At 54.4% G+C, this 15616-nt stretch overlaps 1 protein-coding gene across 1 annotated transcript; it reads right to left on the bottom strand.

Annotated features, from left to right (window-relative positions):
- Nucleotides 1–7034: 7034 nt before the first annotated feature.
- CCDC124 (coiled-coil domain containing 124) lies at nt 7035–15136 on the bottom strand. Its single transcript, XM_084251504.1, has 5 exons — nt 15121–15136; nt 12330–12499; nt 8283–8472; nt 7591–7705; nt 7035–7399 (listed from the first exon to the last, which is right to left on the bottom strand). The coding sequence occupies exons 2-5, from the start codon at nt 12486–12488 to the stop codon at nt 7195–7197; spliced, it is 669 nt and encodes a 222-aa protein (XP_084107630.1). The 5' UTR covers nt 12489–12499; nt 15121–15136; the 3' UTR covers nt 7035–7194.
- Between the last annotated feature and the right edge of the window lie 480 nt (nt 15137–15616).

Raw genomic sequence — 15616 nt, 5'->3', positions numbered from 1 at the left:
AAGCCCGGGCTTCTCCACTAAGTCCAGCCTGGGCTTCCAGCAGGGTGGAGAAACTAGGAGTGAGGAGCCCCAATACCCCCTCCCAGTTTTCAGGGCCCAAACAGGGGCCACACACCCACTCTGACAGTTAAACGCAGGGAGCGCAGGATCCCAAGACTGACAAAGCCAGCTGAATTCTGGGGTTAGTGAGCTAGCTACAAACCCAGCTCTGCCCCTGCCCTGCTGGGTGACCTTGGCTAAAAGCTAACCCTCTCTGGGCCTCCATTCCTCTTTTTGTCAGTGGGTGGGGGGGTGGGGGGAGATGCACAGAGAAGAGCACAGAGCAAGGTCCCCAAACAGTAAGCTGGCAGGTGGGGGTTCCCTTCCACTCTGCAGCGGGGAATCCCAGTCACACACTAGGAGAGAAAGGCCTGGGGGGAGGGGGTCAGTCATTCCCTCACTCCCTCCACTAAGGGCAGCACTGAGGGTCCCCATGTTCCCACCCTCACCCAGTGGGAGAATGTCTCCAGATCTCAAATTGCAGGAGCAGAAGCCCCCTCATCACCGGGGTGCGTCTGGAGGGCTCTGGAGCTGACCCCGGTTTGGTGTTGGGAGGGGGAAGGGAAGGGGTTCTCCCTCGCACCCTCCCTCAGCACCCCCCTTGAATGCCCCAAGACAGGCAAACCCTGACCGATACCCCCCCCACCCCAAGGAGAAGGGGAGCGCGGCTGACACCTCCGCCCTGTGACCCCCTCCCAGCCTACTCACCGGCCGGCGGCCGCAGCAGCAGGAGCCCCAGCGACTGGCCCGCGCGCGAAGACAAGTGCACCGCCGGGCAAGGGCGTGTGAGCAGGAGGGTGTGCGCGCGCCGCCGCAGCGCTGACCCCCTCCTCGCCGCCTGGGCCCCGCCCCGCCACCCAGGGAGGGGGCGCTGACCCCGCGGAGGAACTGGGGCCGCGGGCGGCGGCCACAGCCCGAACTCCCACCTAACACTGCTTCTCCAGAAGGTGGGGGGGAGTCCCCGTCCCCGGTCTAGCACAAGCCCCCTCCCCCTAGGGGCGTGACTGCAAATCTGAAACAGCGCTCCCAAAGGACCCTCCGTCGCCGCCGCTCCCCGCGCTCATTACACAGACGGGGAAACTGAGACCCGGCGTGGGGGGGTCGGGTGTCCCCTCGTCAGGACCCAGAGCTGTAGGCGCGCAGAAAACAGCTGCCCCCTCACTATGGGGTATGCTCTCCAGCGCCCAGGAGGGAGAGGAGCCAGGGAGAGAGAGAAAGGGAGCAATTAAGCCCCCTGCCTCCAGCCTGAGCCAGCTCTGAGGTCTGGGGTTCCGTGGGACCCCGAGGCTTCCGCCAGCTGGTGCTGATGCTGGGATGGAAAGTGCCAGTGAGGGAAGAGGACCTCGGGTGGCTAGAAAACAAGCCACAGAAAACTTCTCAGTCTCATTGTTGGGCCATGCCTTCCCCCACCGCCTCGCCCTGTGGGGGACTCGGCTCAACTTAAGTGGGTGGTAGGGTTGTGAAAGTCACTCTGCCAATTGAAACAATGTGCTCCTGGGGTCTGGGTCACTATAGGATGTGTGTGTGTGTGTGTGTGTGTGTGAGAGAGAGAGAGAGAGAGAGAGAGAGAGAGAGGAAACACACACACACACACACACACACACACACACACACGGCCCCTCCAGTGACCGAGGCCCTGCCCAGGCAGCTTTGTGAGCCTGTTACCTCCAACCAGTAGACTGCACCCACCTCTGGGGTCTCTCTTGCTAGGGCTAGGGAGAATTTTGGCTGCCAGCTGTTTTGATTTTCTCCTCTTCCAGGGCCCCCAAACACTCCCAGGGAGCGTGGTGCACTCCCGAGCATCCCGCTCTCTGAACCCCACCCATCTTCTGCCTGGGCCTGGGATGAGGGGCTTTCCTCTTGGGAGAAACGAGGCTTCTACGAGCCTCTAACCTTTCTGTTGTTATTGTTTCCCCTCTCTTTCCTTCCATTCATTCTAAAAATAGCCCTTCCCCTTCACCCCGCCTCCAGCAGGAGCATCTTGCGAAAGGTAATGAGCTCCGCCGAGCCCGCGAGTCCGAGGCCGGGATTCCGCGGCGCCTGCGGGACCAGGGTAGGGGGTGGGGCGGCAACCGCGGGAGCGGGGTGGGGAGTAACTACCTGCGCATCCCCCCTCCATTGTGTGAGAAACAAGCTCAGAGGGTGTCGCCAGTGACCGTGACAGTGTAGGGAGGGAAGGAGAACAAAGAAGTGGGGGGAAGTGGGGGAGACTCCCGGTGCCTCTGGGAAGGCTAAGGCGGGTTTCTCTGTTGGACACAGAGTGGGATAGTCGGGAGGCAGCTGTGACAAGGGGGAGCATCACTGGGAGTTTCTGCTGCTCACTTGCCTTCTCAGTCCCTACTCTGGTCCCCACTGTCCCTTTTTCCGTGAAGCTGCCACCAAATTACATTCTCATCCATGTGACTGGTCACATTCCTGCCCTGTATAACTCCAGTCCCCTCCTTGAACCAAGAGGATGAACTTGACCTTTCTGGGAGTAGTCTGGCCCCCAGTCCCCTTTGCCCCAATCCTTCCACTGTCACCCTGGCCAGCCCATCACACTCCTGCCACACCCAGTGTCTGTCCTAATCCCTCCAGCCTCAGGGCCTCTGCATGTGCCCTGCCAATATGTCCTTTCCTGGAGCGCTTCATCCCCTATTGTCTTTCAGAGGCTGGACAAATGTCGAATCCTGCTTAGAGTCATCCCTGCTATGAGAATGTCACCCTAGTTTACTGTCCTGCCCTGCTCTGGTGTGGTCTGTTAACTAAGTCACCTTATGCCTCCCCTAGGGGAATGTGCCCCCCCCCAACTTGGGTCTGGCTGATGAGAGGGGGAACTCTGACCTACCACCCCAGGAGATACCCATTCCATAGATAAGGACCCTTTGCAGAGCTAGCTACCCTGAAAGCACCCCAAGGATAAGGGAGGAACGATTCTGCAGGAGGAACTGCCTAGAATGGTGACAGTAAAAACAGGCGCTCTGATATTCCTCACTCCTGGACTCTTAACCCATTTCCAGAATACATGTGCTAGAAAAAATGATCCACAGGGACCGTGTTCCTGGCCTGCTGAACAGAAGCCAGGCCCAGGCAAGTGTCAGGATGGTAAATAAATATGAAAAGCAGAGATGGGGGAGGGGGCAGGGAGACTCTAGGGTCAGCCCAAGACCACAGGAGGCTGGAAGTTGACCTTTCCCCTGTTATTAGTTTTTCCATGATTTATTATCTTACACTTTTTGAAGCAAAAGGGAAGGATAAAAGGAAATTTGCTTTGTTGGCTGGTACAAAAGCCCAGAGAGAGTATGTGCTCCGATGGGATTGAAAACGCAGCTGTTGTGCTGAGAAATAAAACACCCTCCCCCCTCCCATACTTGCCTCCATAAAATCGTGCTCAAATGTTTTTTCAGCACCTGCTGTGTATGCTTATGTGCCCAGAGACTGATGGGGGCCTGGCGAGTGGAGGTTCCCTGGGTGGAGGTGACTCTCGTGTATCCCTAGGAGGGATGTCATGTTGCCTCTGCAGGGACAGACCTAAGAGGCTGTGGGGGTTGAGATATCAAGAATTGCCCCTGAAGGTGCCTGCGGGTGCCACGCCTTTGCGCTTTTCACTACCTGGGGAGAACTGGACCTCAGGCTGGGGTGTTCAGGGACTGGATGAGGGAGATAGGACAGACAGGGTGAGGGTGAGGATGTGGGGAGAACTAGGGAGAGGAGAGAAAAAAAGCATCTTTCACAAGTTCCTGGGGATTTCAGAAAGGCTCAAGGATATGGGGTAGGGAGAGTGATCAAGATCTGTGCTGCCAGATGAAATGCAGGGCACGGAATGGGACATAGTTATAAAAATAAAATTCGTTGTATTTCTTAAAGTCAAGTTTAGCTGAGCGGCCTGTAATTTGTGTGTGTGTTTTTCTTTTCTAAATCTGGAAACCCTAGAGCTGATTTTTTTCTGGTTTGCGGTGTATGTGTGTGGTGCTGGGGACCCCGAAGGTTCGCTCCTCTCATAGTCCCCCTTCCCTCCCCTTCTCTTTGTCACCCTCTTATCTCTTAACTGCTCCCTAAATTCCAGTCTTTCTCCTTTTCCTTTGTTGTCCTCCTCCCCTGAGCGCTTTCCTGGGCCCCCACCCTCCTGCACCCTTTCCCTCGCCACCCCGTGTTCCCCTTACCCATTACCTTCGTCCCACCCTGTCTCCACTTGACCGTCCTCCCCATCCTCCGAGGGAGCCCCTCTCTCAGAGCTCACCACCTCCCCACGGCGCCCACCCTCTCCTCCCCTCCCGCACCGAGCCGTGCCGATCCCTGGGGAGCAAGAGGGGGAACCCCGGCCGCAGGCGCCTAGCCCCACGCAGGCGCAGAGCAGCCCGGCTTTCCCAAGGCCGCCGCCGCCCCCGCACTGCGGCCCGCGCGCGGTTGTCAAGGCGACGGCGCGGGTTGGAGCGGGAACCTCGGGGAGACCCCGCTCTCGCTCCCGCCCCCTCCACCTCCACGGCTAACCCCACTCCGGTTTGAGCCGGTTTCCCCGCCCCGCCCCCCGTGCGCACTGCGGCTGGTGAGGATTCCCTGGCCCACGGATGGAGGTGGGGGTGGGAAGGGGGACATAAGCGCAAGCGCACTGGGCGCGGCGCTCCCTTCCGACCGCAAACGACGGGAAAGCCCTAGCGCAAGAAGAGTCCCCCCCCCGCGCAGGCGCACTGCGTGCCCGGCGTCCCCGCGGCCCCGCCCGGTTGTCTAGACAACGCACGCGGGAAGGCTGGGCGCGCACGGAACTCCGGTCTCACGCCCCCTCCAGCGCATTGCGGCGGAGCGGGGGATTCCCTCTTGCCAGCGCGCACGCGCGGGCTCAGGATTCCGCGGGCCAGGGACAGAGAGGCAAGGGGCTTTTCTGTGAACCGGAACACGCATTTCCACCATCGTCTTTATTCCCGAGGGCCGAATGCCGTGCGCTCAGCTCCTGCTTCATCTTTACCTTCTGGTCCATCGCTACCGCCCCCAGAGGTCCTGGGCAGAGCTGCCAGGGGCGGGTAGCTAAATCTCTTCCTACTTGACTCATAAACCCACCGTGACTCCCCTTCACCCTGGAATGAAGCCCTGTTCCTCAGCCTGGCACGCAAGTACCTGCATGCTCGACTGGCTTCTTCCTGCGGATTAATACCCCTTGGTCTCAGACTTTTCCTCCCTCCTGGCTACAAAATCCCAACGTGGCCATGCAGGTGGCTCCCTTGTCATGTCCTTCCCAGGCCAAATCTCCTTGATTCTTCAGACATCCTAGAGTTGGGCGCTGGTTTCAATTCCACTTTGTAGAGGAAGAAACAGGCACTGTTTCTCAGTATAACTCATTAAAGACCTTTCCCAAGGTTTAAGAAGCCAGATTCAGAGGCACTGTTAAAATACAGGCCTCCATTTGGGAAGAGCCATGTGGGGTCCTCCACCCGTTTTGTGGCTGACACCTTCAACCCTGATTGAGGCTTAGCTGCCACCCCTGAGGCTACCCCACAGCTCTAGGTGCTTCCTGGCTAAGTGCCACAGACAGGTGACTTAGTCTTCCAACCTATAAAGGGGATCAATAAATATCTCAGTGTCACCAGGGCTGAAATGATGCTTGCTACCACGTACTAGGCCCGGGCTTAGCTCCCAGTACTCAGTTCTGCTTTTCCCTACTGACCCAGTCTCCCATTTTCTGGTGGGGACTCTGCTCATTGGCACCCCTGCAGGTTTTCCAGAGATCCTTCCAGGTTCACTCACATGTCTTCTAGTCCTTGTCTTAGGGCTGGCTCATGGAGGACCACCAAGTAAGACAGTGCTCAGTATTTGCTGGCTAGTTTTGATACCAGCTGCCTTCATTTCAGGTATCTTCCATGTGACATCTCAGCTATACCCAATTTTAGTGGCACCCCCTTCCTGAAACAGGAGGGCCATTGCACAGCATTTATTTTTCTGTATGGAAAACTCCTATGCACCCTTCCAGGTCCTTCCTTTGTGAAACTCTCTACCTCCTTATCTCAGAGAAAAGCCCAGGACCCTTTGGCCTACTCTGATCCCTCAGGATTGGAGACATCCTGGGAACCTGGTTCTGAGACTGAAGCTCTGGAAGAATAGCCTTCTTGGCAGGAGAGTCAACAGGGCAGAGGCCCTGAATAATGAGCCTACTGTTGGAGAAGCTGACAGCTAGAGGCAGGCAGGGCTGGGGTTCAGGGAGGGTCAGCTTTAAGGGTGTAGGAGTATCACTTGAGTGAAAGCCATAGCAGCGACTAGCAAACCCTTTGACCCCATTCCCAAATGTGGACCTAGCCACCTTCTTTCTCTGATCCACTAAGGTCAGTTAAGCTCCATGAAGTCAAACCAGGTTAAAGTCCTGGCCAGTGTTCCAAGATATGCAGCTGATGTAACATTTATTCCTGCCCAAATCCACTTGCTCCTTCCAGCCTCCAGGCCTTTGCCTATCCAGTGCCCACTTGTAATGGAATCTGATTCATCTCCTAAGGCCCACTATGAAGAAATCACCCAAGAAACCTGCCCAGGACTTAGCCCAGATGCCTCCCACATTGGACTAACAGTAGAACAACCCATCTTTCCTGACACCAAGCACAGGATGTGAACTGGTAGCTGGTTAAGACTCCTGCTGACTCTGAACCAGAATCTCAGTATGCCAACAAGCCACCTCCAGCTCTCTCCTGAAGTGCTGCATGGGCTATATATTTCTGAGTCACCCCCTTGTAGGATCCCAGCAATAATGGGGTATAGGTGGGGTAGTGGTATAGGCCCCTCAAGAAACAAGTGGTCCGGCCAGGAGAGGGTGCTGTAGGATGATCCTGGCACAGCACTTGGGTTGAGTGAGGGCAACACTCTCAGGGCCCTTGTCTTTTCAGGTCTTGGTCCTTGTGTGTTTTGTCCTTCGTCCCCCACCTACCCACTCGCATAGACTTCAAGTGCACACACTGCCTCACTGTCCAACTTTATTGGGTACTCAGTCCCGGACTCCACATGTACAGGAAATGGGAGTGGGTGTTACTGGGGGCAGGGACCACCTGGCAAGAGGCGTGCACAGCCAATGATGCCACCTAGCTCCTATGACAAGGCGCCATGGCTCACCTTCTCTGCAACCATCGGAGCTGACCTGGCGGGAAGGCGTAGAGGGTCATGACCCTGACTCCCCATGGAATGGCTACCCCATTTCCAGGCTCACTTGGGGGCGTTGAAGGGCACGGCCCTCTGGTTCATGGGGTTGTCCGGTGAGCGCAGCCACTCCTTTTTGAGCAGCTGCTTCAGCTGTGACAGACGCATGTTGGGGTTCTCTTGTTTAAGACGGGGCAACTGCGCCTCTTCAAAGGCAGTGAAGGCTGCCCTCATGCGGCGCTCAGGGTGCCGGTCAGCCTCCTCCGTCATGCTAGGGGTGGACACAGGTATTAGAGGGAAACCGATGGCTCTACCCACCCAGCAACCCACTCAGGCAAAAGATCCAGCCCCCAGGGAAAGCCCTGCCCCAGTGCCTGCTGTGCCTTCCCTGAAGGCCAAGTCCACCTCTTAGGCTCAAGCCTCCCCCCCAAGGCCCAGGGTGGAGTCCAGGCCCCGCCCCACCTGAGCACTGCAATGGCATCCTCTATGGTGCGTGCCTCCACGCTGCCCTCCTCGGGCACACGGCGGTTCACGTTCTCTTCCAGCGGCACCTCCAGGTGACTCTTGGCTTTTTCAGCTGTGGGCAGCAGGTGGGCGAGACAGTGAGGGATAAGCAGAGATGCAGAGTTCCAGGGAAATGAGAGAAATGCAGAGTTAGGGAATAAGCAAGGGGAGGGAAGGAACAGGCAGGTAAAGAATAATGGGGGAGGACAGAAACTCAATTTGGGCTAGGAACCCCTCCCACCTCCTTGTACAGACCTGTCCCTCCTGACCTCCCATTGTCCAGTCCCCTGCCCAGGCTGAACCATGATCTGAACTTCTCTGTAAATGAGCTCATAGAGAGGTGCCTTGCCCTCTATTGTATCTATGGCTATTGTATCCTCAGCCTTGGGACACCCCATTAATACCCGAGGGGCCCCAGGACACACAAGCTGTGGGTGGGTACAGAGTAGAGAAGTATCCATGTGTGTGGCCTATGCTGTCTGTGCTTAGAGCTTGGCCTGCCAGGGCACCGCAGAACTGCCATGGGCCACGCAGAACCCTGGCACCTTCTCTGGGGGTGGGAAAGGCACCTGGACTCAGTCCAGGGGTCAGCCCTGCTATTCATCCTTTAGTGGATCAAAGGGAGGCTCCAGAGTAGGGCGAAATCCCACCTGGGTCCGGTGCTTCCTTGTGGGGATGGTCTCGGCGGAGCGTCTCCTCTATCTGGGCACGGGTGACCTTGCTGGGTGCTGCTACCCGGGGGGCCTTGCCACCCTTGAGCTTGGAGTCTTCCTCCTCCAGCAGGCGCTGTGTCTCCTTCTTGCGTTCCAGTTGCTCCAAGCGCCGCTTCTCCTTCTCCTCCTGGAGGGAGAAGCGGGGTGGGAGTGTGGGATTTGAGCCTCCATTTCTCTCACAGAGTCCGGATTTTCATCTCAACCAACACGGACTGTGGCCCTCCTGTGTGCTAGATCCTGTGCTGAGTGCAGGGGATACAGCTGGGAACAGAATGGGCTACCCCAGGGCTCCCATCCTACTTGACCATGAGAATAACAGGGATCCTCGGCAAGGGCAGGGGGGTGGGTGGCTCCCCTAGGGAAAATGACACCTGGGCTAGAGAAATAAGTCCCAAGAGAGCCGGGGGACAGGACAAGAGAGTCTCAGGTGCAAAGGCCCTGAGGCAGGACCCACTTAGTGTGATATAGAAAGGGACTAGGATGCTGGTATATCTGGACTGGAGATTAAGGAGGGAGAAGAGATGGGGAAGGGGTAGGACCAGGCTAACCAGAAGGTTTGTGCTTGATTCCAAAGGTGACAGGAGCCATAGGAAGGCTTGGACCCAGTGTGCTTAGGATGGGGTTCTGCCCTTAAGGCCAGGAAACACTGGGGGAGACACTGAGTGTCCACAGCTGTGTGTCACAGGGGCTGGAGATGATCCTATATTGGTTCCTCAAGAAAGTCCTGATGTTAGCTGGAGGAGGGGACAGATGGCCTTCAGGTTGTGACTTTGGCCACTGCCCTTCCTACTCTCCAGGGCACACAGTGAGGTTCTGCTTCATTTATAGTGTGGTTTGGTCATAGGCTAACCCACCACCTCCCACCCACTGCCTATAACTGCCTCACACCTGGGATAGTCTCTGTGCCTGCAATCCACCTCCAGCCCGCCCCTCCGCACCCCTCCCCATGACCCTAAGGCCTCTGACCTCCACCCAGTCTGCATGGCAGGAAATGGGGGCGGGGGAGAGAGGTAAAGGTCAAGGTTGTTTGAGTGCAGGGGCTAAGTGCTATAGCAGGGCCACCTGGGGCAGGCCATTATGCTTGGAGCCCCAGTTTCCCCATTGGTTACAGGGCATATCCGGCTGGAACTCTCTGCCCACTGTGGAACGCCTCATGTTCAGAGGCAGGAAGCAGGAAGGAACTGGTCTGGGTTCTGAAAGGCTGCCTTCTGGCACCCAGCCCACAACAGATGCTTGGTGAAAGTGTGATGAATGAATGAATAAGTTCTGGAAAACTCAGTAACTCAGGAAGGACATATAGCACGTGGCCATTAGCATTAGTCTCTAGGGATGTGGGGCTGAGAAGGGATTGTTAGCATTTATACTTTGACATTCAACAAAATTTTTTTTAAGTCACTTGCAATTTTTTAAAAATGCAATTTGCATCTGTTGGCAACCAATGAGGGAAGGGTGGGTCCACTTGGTGGAATATTCTAGAACCATCAACAACGAGCTTTGTAAATGAGATGGAATTTAGACTCAGGTATTCATCGCCATGTTGCTGAATATAGACCAAGTGGAGACAAAGGTCAACTTCCATCTGGTAGCTGATGCCAGTGGCTGAGAAAGACCTGGCTGGGGGGGCCCATTTAACCAAGTATATGGGGGTAGGTTGGTGAGAAAAGCCTTTGTGTCACATGTCTTCTTAGTGTTTTAGAGCAAGTATGGATTTCCTTTTTTCATAGAAAAAAAATCTTAAAGTAGCTCCCTCAAGGAAAGAGGGTCCAGGTAAGCCTTGTCAATGTGGGCCCATGTGCCCATTAGCAAGTGGGTGGTCAGACCCCAGAACACCACATAACAGGAAGAAGAACCTAGGCTGCCCACACAGAACAGTCAGGAGGGGGACTTCCTGGAAAAGGTTGGGAGCTGGGAATGGCTGAGAGCAGGGTTGGCAAACTATAGTCCTCTGCCTTGGTAGTTTTGTGGGAATGCAGCTACAGCTACTTGGCAGATGGTGGCTTCAGTGCTATAGCAACAAGATCAGGAGGCTTTGAGAGACCACCTGACCTCTGCTTTATCCATCCTTCCAGGTGTATGCTACACAGGTGAACAGTCAGGCAAATGCTCTAGATCTACAGTCCTACCTGTGTGTACCCAAACCTAACAAAACAGAAGGTGGATTTCTGGTTTCAGTGGCGACCAGCCAGGTTCCAGCCCCAGCTCATAGCCCTGCAACCTGTGCTCCTTGCCTTCTCTGTGCCTCAGTGTCTCCCTAGTGGCTGGAAATGATGCATGGCCCAAGAGCAGAGCAAGCTAGGCCTCCTGAGGGTTGGGCTGCTGCCCCAGGACTGTCAGACAGCCTCTGACCTTTTTGTCTGGATAATAAATCTCTGATGGACACTGGTTTTCCTTTTGGGTTTTCAATTTTCCTCTACAGTTGACCCTTGAACAACGTGGGGGTTAGGACTGCCAATGTAACCCCTGCATGATCAAAAAGTACATAAAATTTTTGACACCGCTAAAGCTTAACTGTAAGTTTTTCCTTGGTGTCTGCAGGGTATTCATCTCAGAATACAGACACACATACCCTATCATACCAAAACCCATGGATGCTCTAAGTCCCTTATTGTGGGCCACCCCTATCCTTGGGTTCCACATCCACGGATTCAACCAACCAACACCCACCTACAGATTGGCTTGAATCTGTGAACGCTGAACCTAAGGGTAGGGAGGACTAACTATATTGAAAAAAATCTGGCTATTAGCAGACTACCGCAGTTCAAGTCCATGTTGCTCATGGGTCCACATCAGAAGGAAAACTTAAGTGCTTCAGTAGCATGTCTACTATATACAACTGGAATGAAACAGAGATTTGCGTGATCTCTGTGCAAGGGTGACATGGCGATTCATGTGAGGTCTTATATTTAAGAAAGAAAATTTAAAGCTTTCAATGCAACATGGGAAGCAGAGTGATAGGAGGTAACTGGTGACATTTAATTGCCACTAAAAACAAGCCCGCACAGAAAAATGATGGGAAAAACCCCAAGAAGTGTCCAGATGTCCACAAACTGGGCATGAGTGGCACCCGCTATTCTTCACTGCCTTTATCAGTCTCCCAATGAACAAAGCCTTTTCTCTGCCCTGGCTGGGGAAGGGGTTCCCCGATTTCCACCAGGGGCCAGTGACTAATCAATGAAACAGGAGCTTGGCCTTACATGGGTCTCTGGCACCACCTACTGGATTAAGCAGATGAGCACCAGCCCTAACCCTTGCCCTGGCACCAATTAAGCCCCTACTGTTGGTCTTTTTTTTTTTTTTTTTTTTAAAGATTTATTTATTTATGTATACAAGAGCTGGGGTGTAGGCCAGAGGTGTGGGGCGGGGGTGAGGTGGGGTGAGCGGATTCACCAGACAGAGTGGGGAACAGAACAGGCAGACTGACTGAAATACACTGCTGAGGGGGGCAGCAGGCGAGACAGGAGAGGTCTGCTGCGCCATGAGGGTAGCTCCCTGGCTGGCCCTGTATCTAACCCATGCTGCGGAGACTGCGGTTAGCCTCACAGTGCTATGCTTAAACCCTTGTGCCACCAGGGAGGCCCCCACTGTTGGTCTTGCATGGAGCCCATTAGAGAACAGACAGTTGTCCCTGCTCACTTCTGTGTTTTTATAAAAGCCCAAAAGAGCCTGTGGTCTGGCTCAGGGGGATCTGTCACTTCTTAGCAACAGTATTGGTGGCATCTGGGGTCAGCTCATTCTCTGGGGTGGGGCCCTCTGTGCACTATAGGGTGTTAGGCAGCATGCCTGGCTCCACCCACTAGATGCCAAAGCTGTCTCCAGACATCTCCATGTGTCCTCTGGGGAAGAATCACTTCTGGTAAGAAACAATCCCTGGCAACCACCTTTGAATGAGACATTGCTGTGCCTCCATCACAGGGGCCTCCTGGCACCTTCTACCGCTTTCCAACTGCCAGCCTCACCTGCCAGTGCACATCCAGGCCCACTTACCTTTCGCTGCTCCTTCCTCATGACGTGTTTGTCCTCGTCCTTCCAGTAGGCATCCTCCAGCTCCTTTTGCTTCTTGGCATCAGCTGCTGCCTTGGCCTCAGCCCTCCGTGCCCGGGCCGCTGCCGACTTGGTGTTCTCACCCTGGAACTTCTTGGGCATCCCTCAGCAGACTGTGGGGGGAGAGGAGGGAGGAGGGAGAGTGCAGGAACATTTCATCCCTGGGCAGCAGAAAAGGATAGCAATTTTATCCCCATTTTATAGGTGAGGAACTTGAGGCTTTGAGAGGATAAATGACATGCCCGGAGCCACAGAGCGGGTGAGCAGAGAAGCCAGGTGCAGTCTCTCCGTCTAACTGTTGCTCTGGTCCAGTGTCCTGCTGAGCCTTCAGGGACACTGGTGTACATCAGGATTCTGATGCCATGGGGACCCTTCTCGAAATGAGAGGTGGCTCCTCTTTGGGCAGAGCAAGGAAAAATGGGGGCGATCATTGGACCCAGGAGACTCAGAGTTGAGTTCTGGCTCTGCAGTTGTGGCAAGGTGCTCCTCTTGAGCCTACTCATCTGAGATGTGGGGTCCAGTCTGGTTCTTCCCTTCACAGGGTGCGGGGACTGCCACCAAGGGTTGGATATGCTGGCCTGATCCCACATTTCTCCCAGCTTCTCTTGGCCCCCTAAATCAAGCATTGATTCAAGCACTGAATCAAGAAGTGCACTGCACTCCCCATGAGGGTGCCAAGAGGTATATTTGGGGATATCACAGTTCAAGTACAAATAAGGAAACCCCTAGCCCTCATCTCTCTGCCTCTCCCTTACTCATTCAACAGCTGCACCAGTATCCTTGGCATTTTTCAATCATATGAAACAGGTTCCCACCCCAGGACCCTTCACTTACTGGGCCTTTCATCTGGAGGCTCTATGTTACCCTTTTTGCCTATTCAACTCCTGTTTAAACTTCATGGCCCCCCTTACTGTTGTCACTTCCAGGAAGCTCTCCCTGGCTTTCAGAGCACAAACTTCTCTTTGAGGCACTTATCTGGGTTGGTATCTTCTGTTCATTTATAATTCACCAATGTATGCCTTCCCCAACAGGCTGGAAGTTTTGTGAGCACAAGGCCAGGACTGCTTTGGTTATTGTTGTGTCCCCTAAGCCCAGCATAGTAGGAGCTCAATAACTGTTTTGAGCAAATGAATGAACATTGTCTATTCCTAGGGGCCCCTCACTATTTATTTTATACTTTGTGTTGTGTCCAAATTCAGCTTCTATTCTCTCCATTCTCACCTTCCTTTTCAGTTTCTGCAGCCTTTGCCTCCCTTGACACATACTACTTTGCCCCCTCCTCCTGTGAAAACCCTGGCCACCCACAGGGACTCTGCCCCAGCATTCCCTCTTCCCATATCCTGTTGCTCAGGAACCTCCAATCCCATCCCAAAGGTTTAAAGATCTTTTTAGACCCCTTCTTTAGGCTGGGACACAGTGACTAAATGTTTATATCCCTCCAAAATTCTCATGTAGAATACCTAACCCTTAGTATGACTGTATTTGTAAACAGGGCCCATGAAGAGGTGATAAAGGTTGTGAGGTGAGATGGGTGGGGCCCTAATCTAATAGAGTTGGTGCCCTTATAAGAAGAGCAAAAGACAGGGCTCTCTCTCCCCACCACATGTGGGAACACTGAGAAAGGTGGCATTCCGCAAGTCGAGAAGAAGCTCATCTGGAATCAAATAGGCACCTTCATCTTGGACTTCCAGGTTCCAAAACTATGAGCAAACAAATCGCTGTTGCTTAAGCCACTCATTCTGTGACATTTTGTTATGGCAGCCAGAGCTGATACAGACAACTTTTCTTCACACACACACACACACACACACACACACACACACACACACACACACTTTGTCATTCAAGAAAATGAACTGAGCACCTAGCATATGTAGGACCAGGAAAGAGGCAGCAATAAGGGCCTTCCTGCCTACCTGGGACTCTGAGACTGAATGGGAGACAGACAACAGGTGTGATTGGGTGTAACAACACCCAATCAGTTGCAAAGGGGACCTGCAGGGCACTAGGAAACATAACCTGGAGAAGGAAGAGTGTGAAACAGCTTTCTAAAGCAGACATCTAAGAAAAGACTTAATGGAACTGGATGATCTTAGCCCCCAAGAGTAGGCAGGAGGCAAGTTGGAAAGAGATTTACTTCCAGGATGAAGGGAGGGGCGTTAGAGCAGAACAGGTAGATCTGCATGTCAAAGCACTATGGGGATGATGAGATTGGGGGTGGGGAGGGTTCACAGAAGCTGAGGATTCACGTGGGGGTACGGAAAGTGGTTCTGGCTGGGCAGGTGGTACCTCTAGGAGGGAATCAAGCCCCAAGTGATTTACTGGATGTACTAGTAATAGCAAGATAGAAGATGAAGCTCAACCGTGCCTCCTCTAAGAAGTTCTCCAGTGAATTCTATTGGGCTCCCCCCCTCCTCAGACCATCGTCCGGGTGCGTGAGATGGGGACCTTAGTACCCAGCTCTGTAAAGCCCAAGACTGGAGGCCGCTCAGGGGCAGGGTAGGAGTTGGGCGGCCTCGAACGCGACGCCTTCACTCTGGACCTGTCATTAGCTCCGGGAAATGGGCACAGCCCCAACACAAGCCGTGAACATTGGGTCCCGGAAGCGCCCCAGTCTCCGAGAACCCCAGCTCCATCCCTCCAAGAAGGGTGATCCCAGCCAAGGCGCCCCCTCCGGGTCTACCCGCACCCCGCCCCCCGCACCCGGGCTCCGCCCGCGCCGGGGTGCTCCTACCTCCTTCCTCCAGCGCCGGCCAGGTCGCGCGTCCGTGACGACATTGTGGCGCGTGCGCACCAAGCTCCTGGAGGCGCACGCTGCTTACGTTTAGGCGCCGTAGCCATCAAGGTAAAGGCAAGACCGACTGAGACCCCTGGCCCAAGTCAAAGTCGTCAGCCATTTCCTTTTCTCTACAAGAAGCTGATATATTTTATAAACCCTTGTCCCCTGCTCGCACTTCAGATATTGGCGAGCCAGGAGGGGAAGGAAGCAATCTACAACATTGCCTTTACCAAGATGACAGCCGCCCGAATGAAAGATGGTGGCCGTGACTTCATACGTGATCCAGAGCGGTGTAGTCAAGTAGGGGAGAGCCTGGACGACGCCTCTTAACCCTGTGGAAATGACAGAAGGAAACCTAAATCAAAATAGAGTCAGGAAGGTTTGAAAGGCGGGGTCTCACTCACAGACCCCAGCAGGAAGAAGAAAGAATTCCTTCTTATCCACTGGCAAT

This window comes from Talpa europaea (genome assembly GCF_964194135.1).
Source record: "Talpa europaea genome assembly, chromosome: 12".
In the NCBI taxonomy this organism is placed as follows: Eukaryota; Metazoa; Chordata; class Mammalia; order Eulipotyphla; family Talpidae; genus Talpa; species Talpa europaea.
Note: the sequence above shows the minus strand (reverse complement) of the source record. Positions and strands in the feature narration are given on the sequence as shown.

Excerpts from the sequence above, each read along its gene's own strand:
- CCDC124 (XM_084251504.1), bottom strand. The coding sequence starts at position 12,488 with ATGCCCAAGAAGTTCCAGGGTGAGAACACCAAGTCGGCAGCGGCCCGG. Across the intron at positions 7,706-8,282 it reads CAAGGAAGCACCGGACCCAG|CTGAAAAAGCCAAGAGTCAC; the intron begins GTGGGATTTCGC and ends TGCTGCCCACAG. Across the intron at positions 7,400-7,590 it reads GATGCCATTGCAGTGCTCAG|CATGACGGAGGAGGCTGACC; the intron begins GTGGGGCGGGGC and ends GTCCACCCCTAG.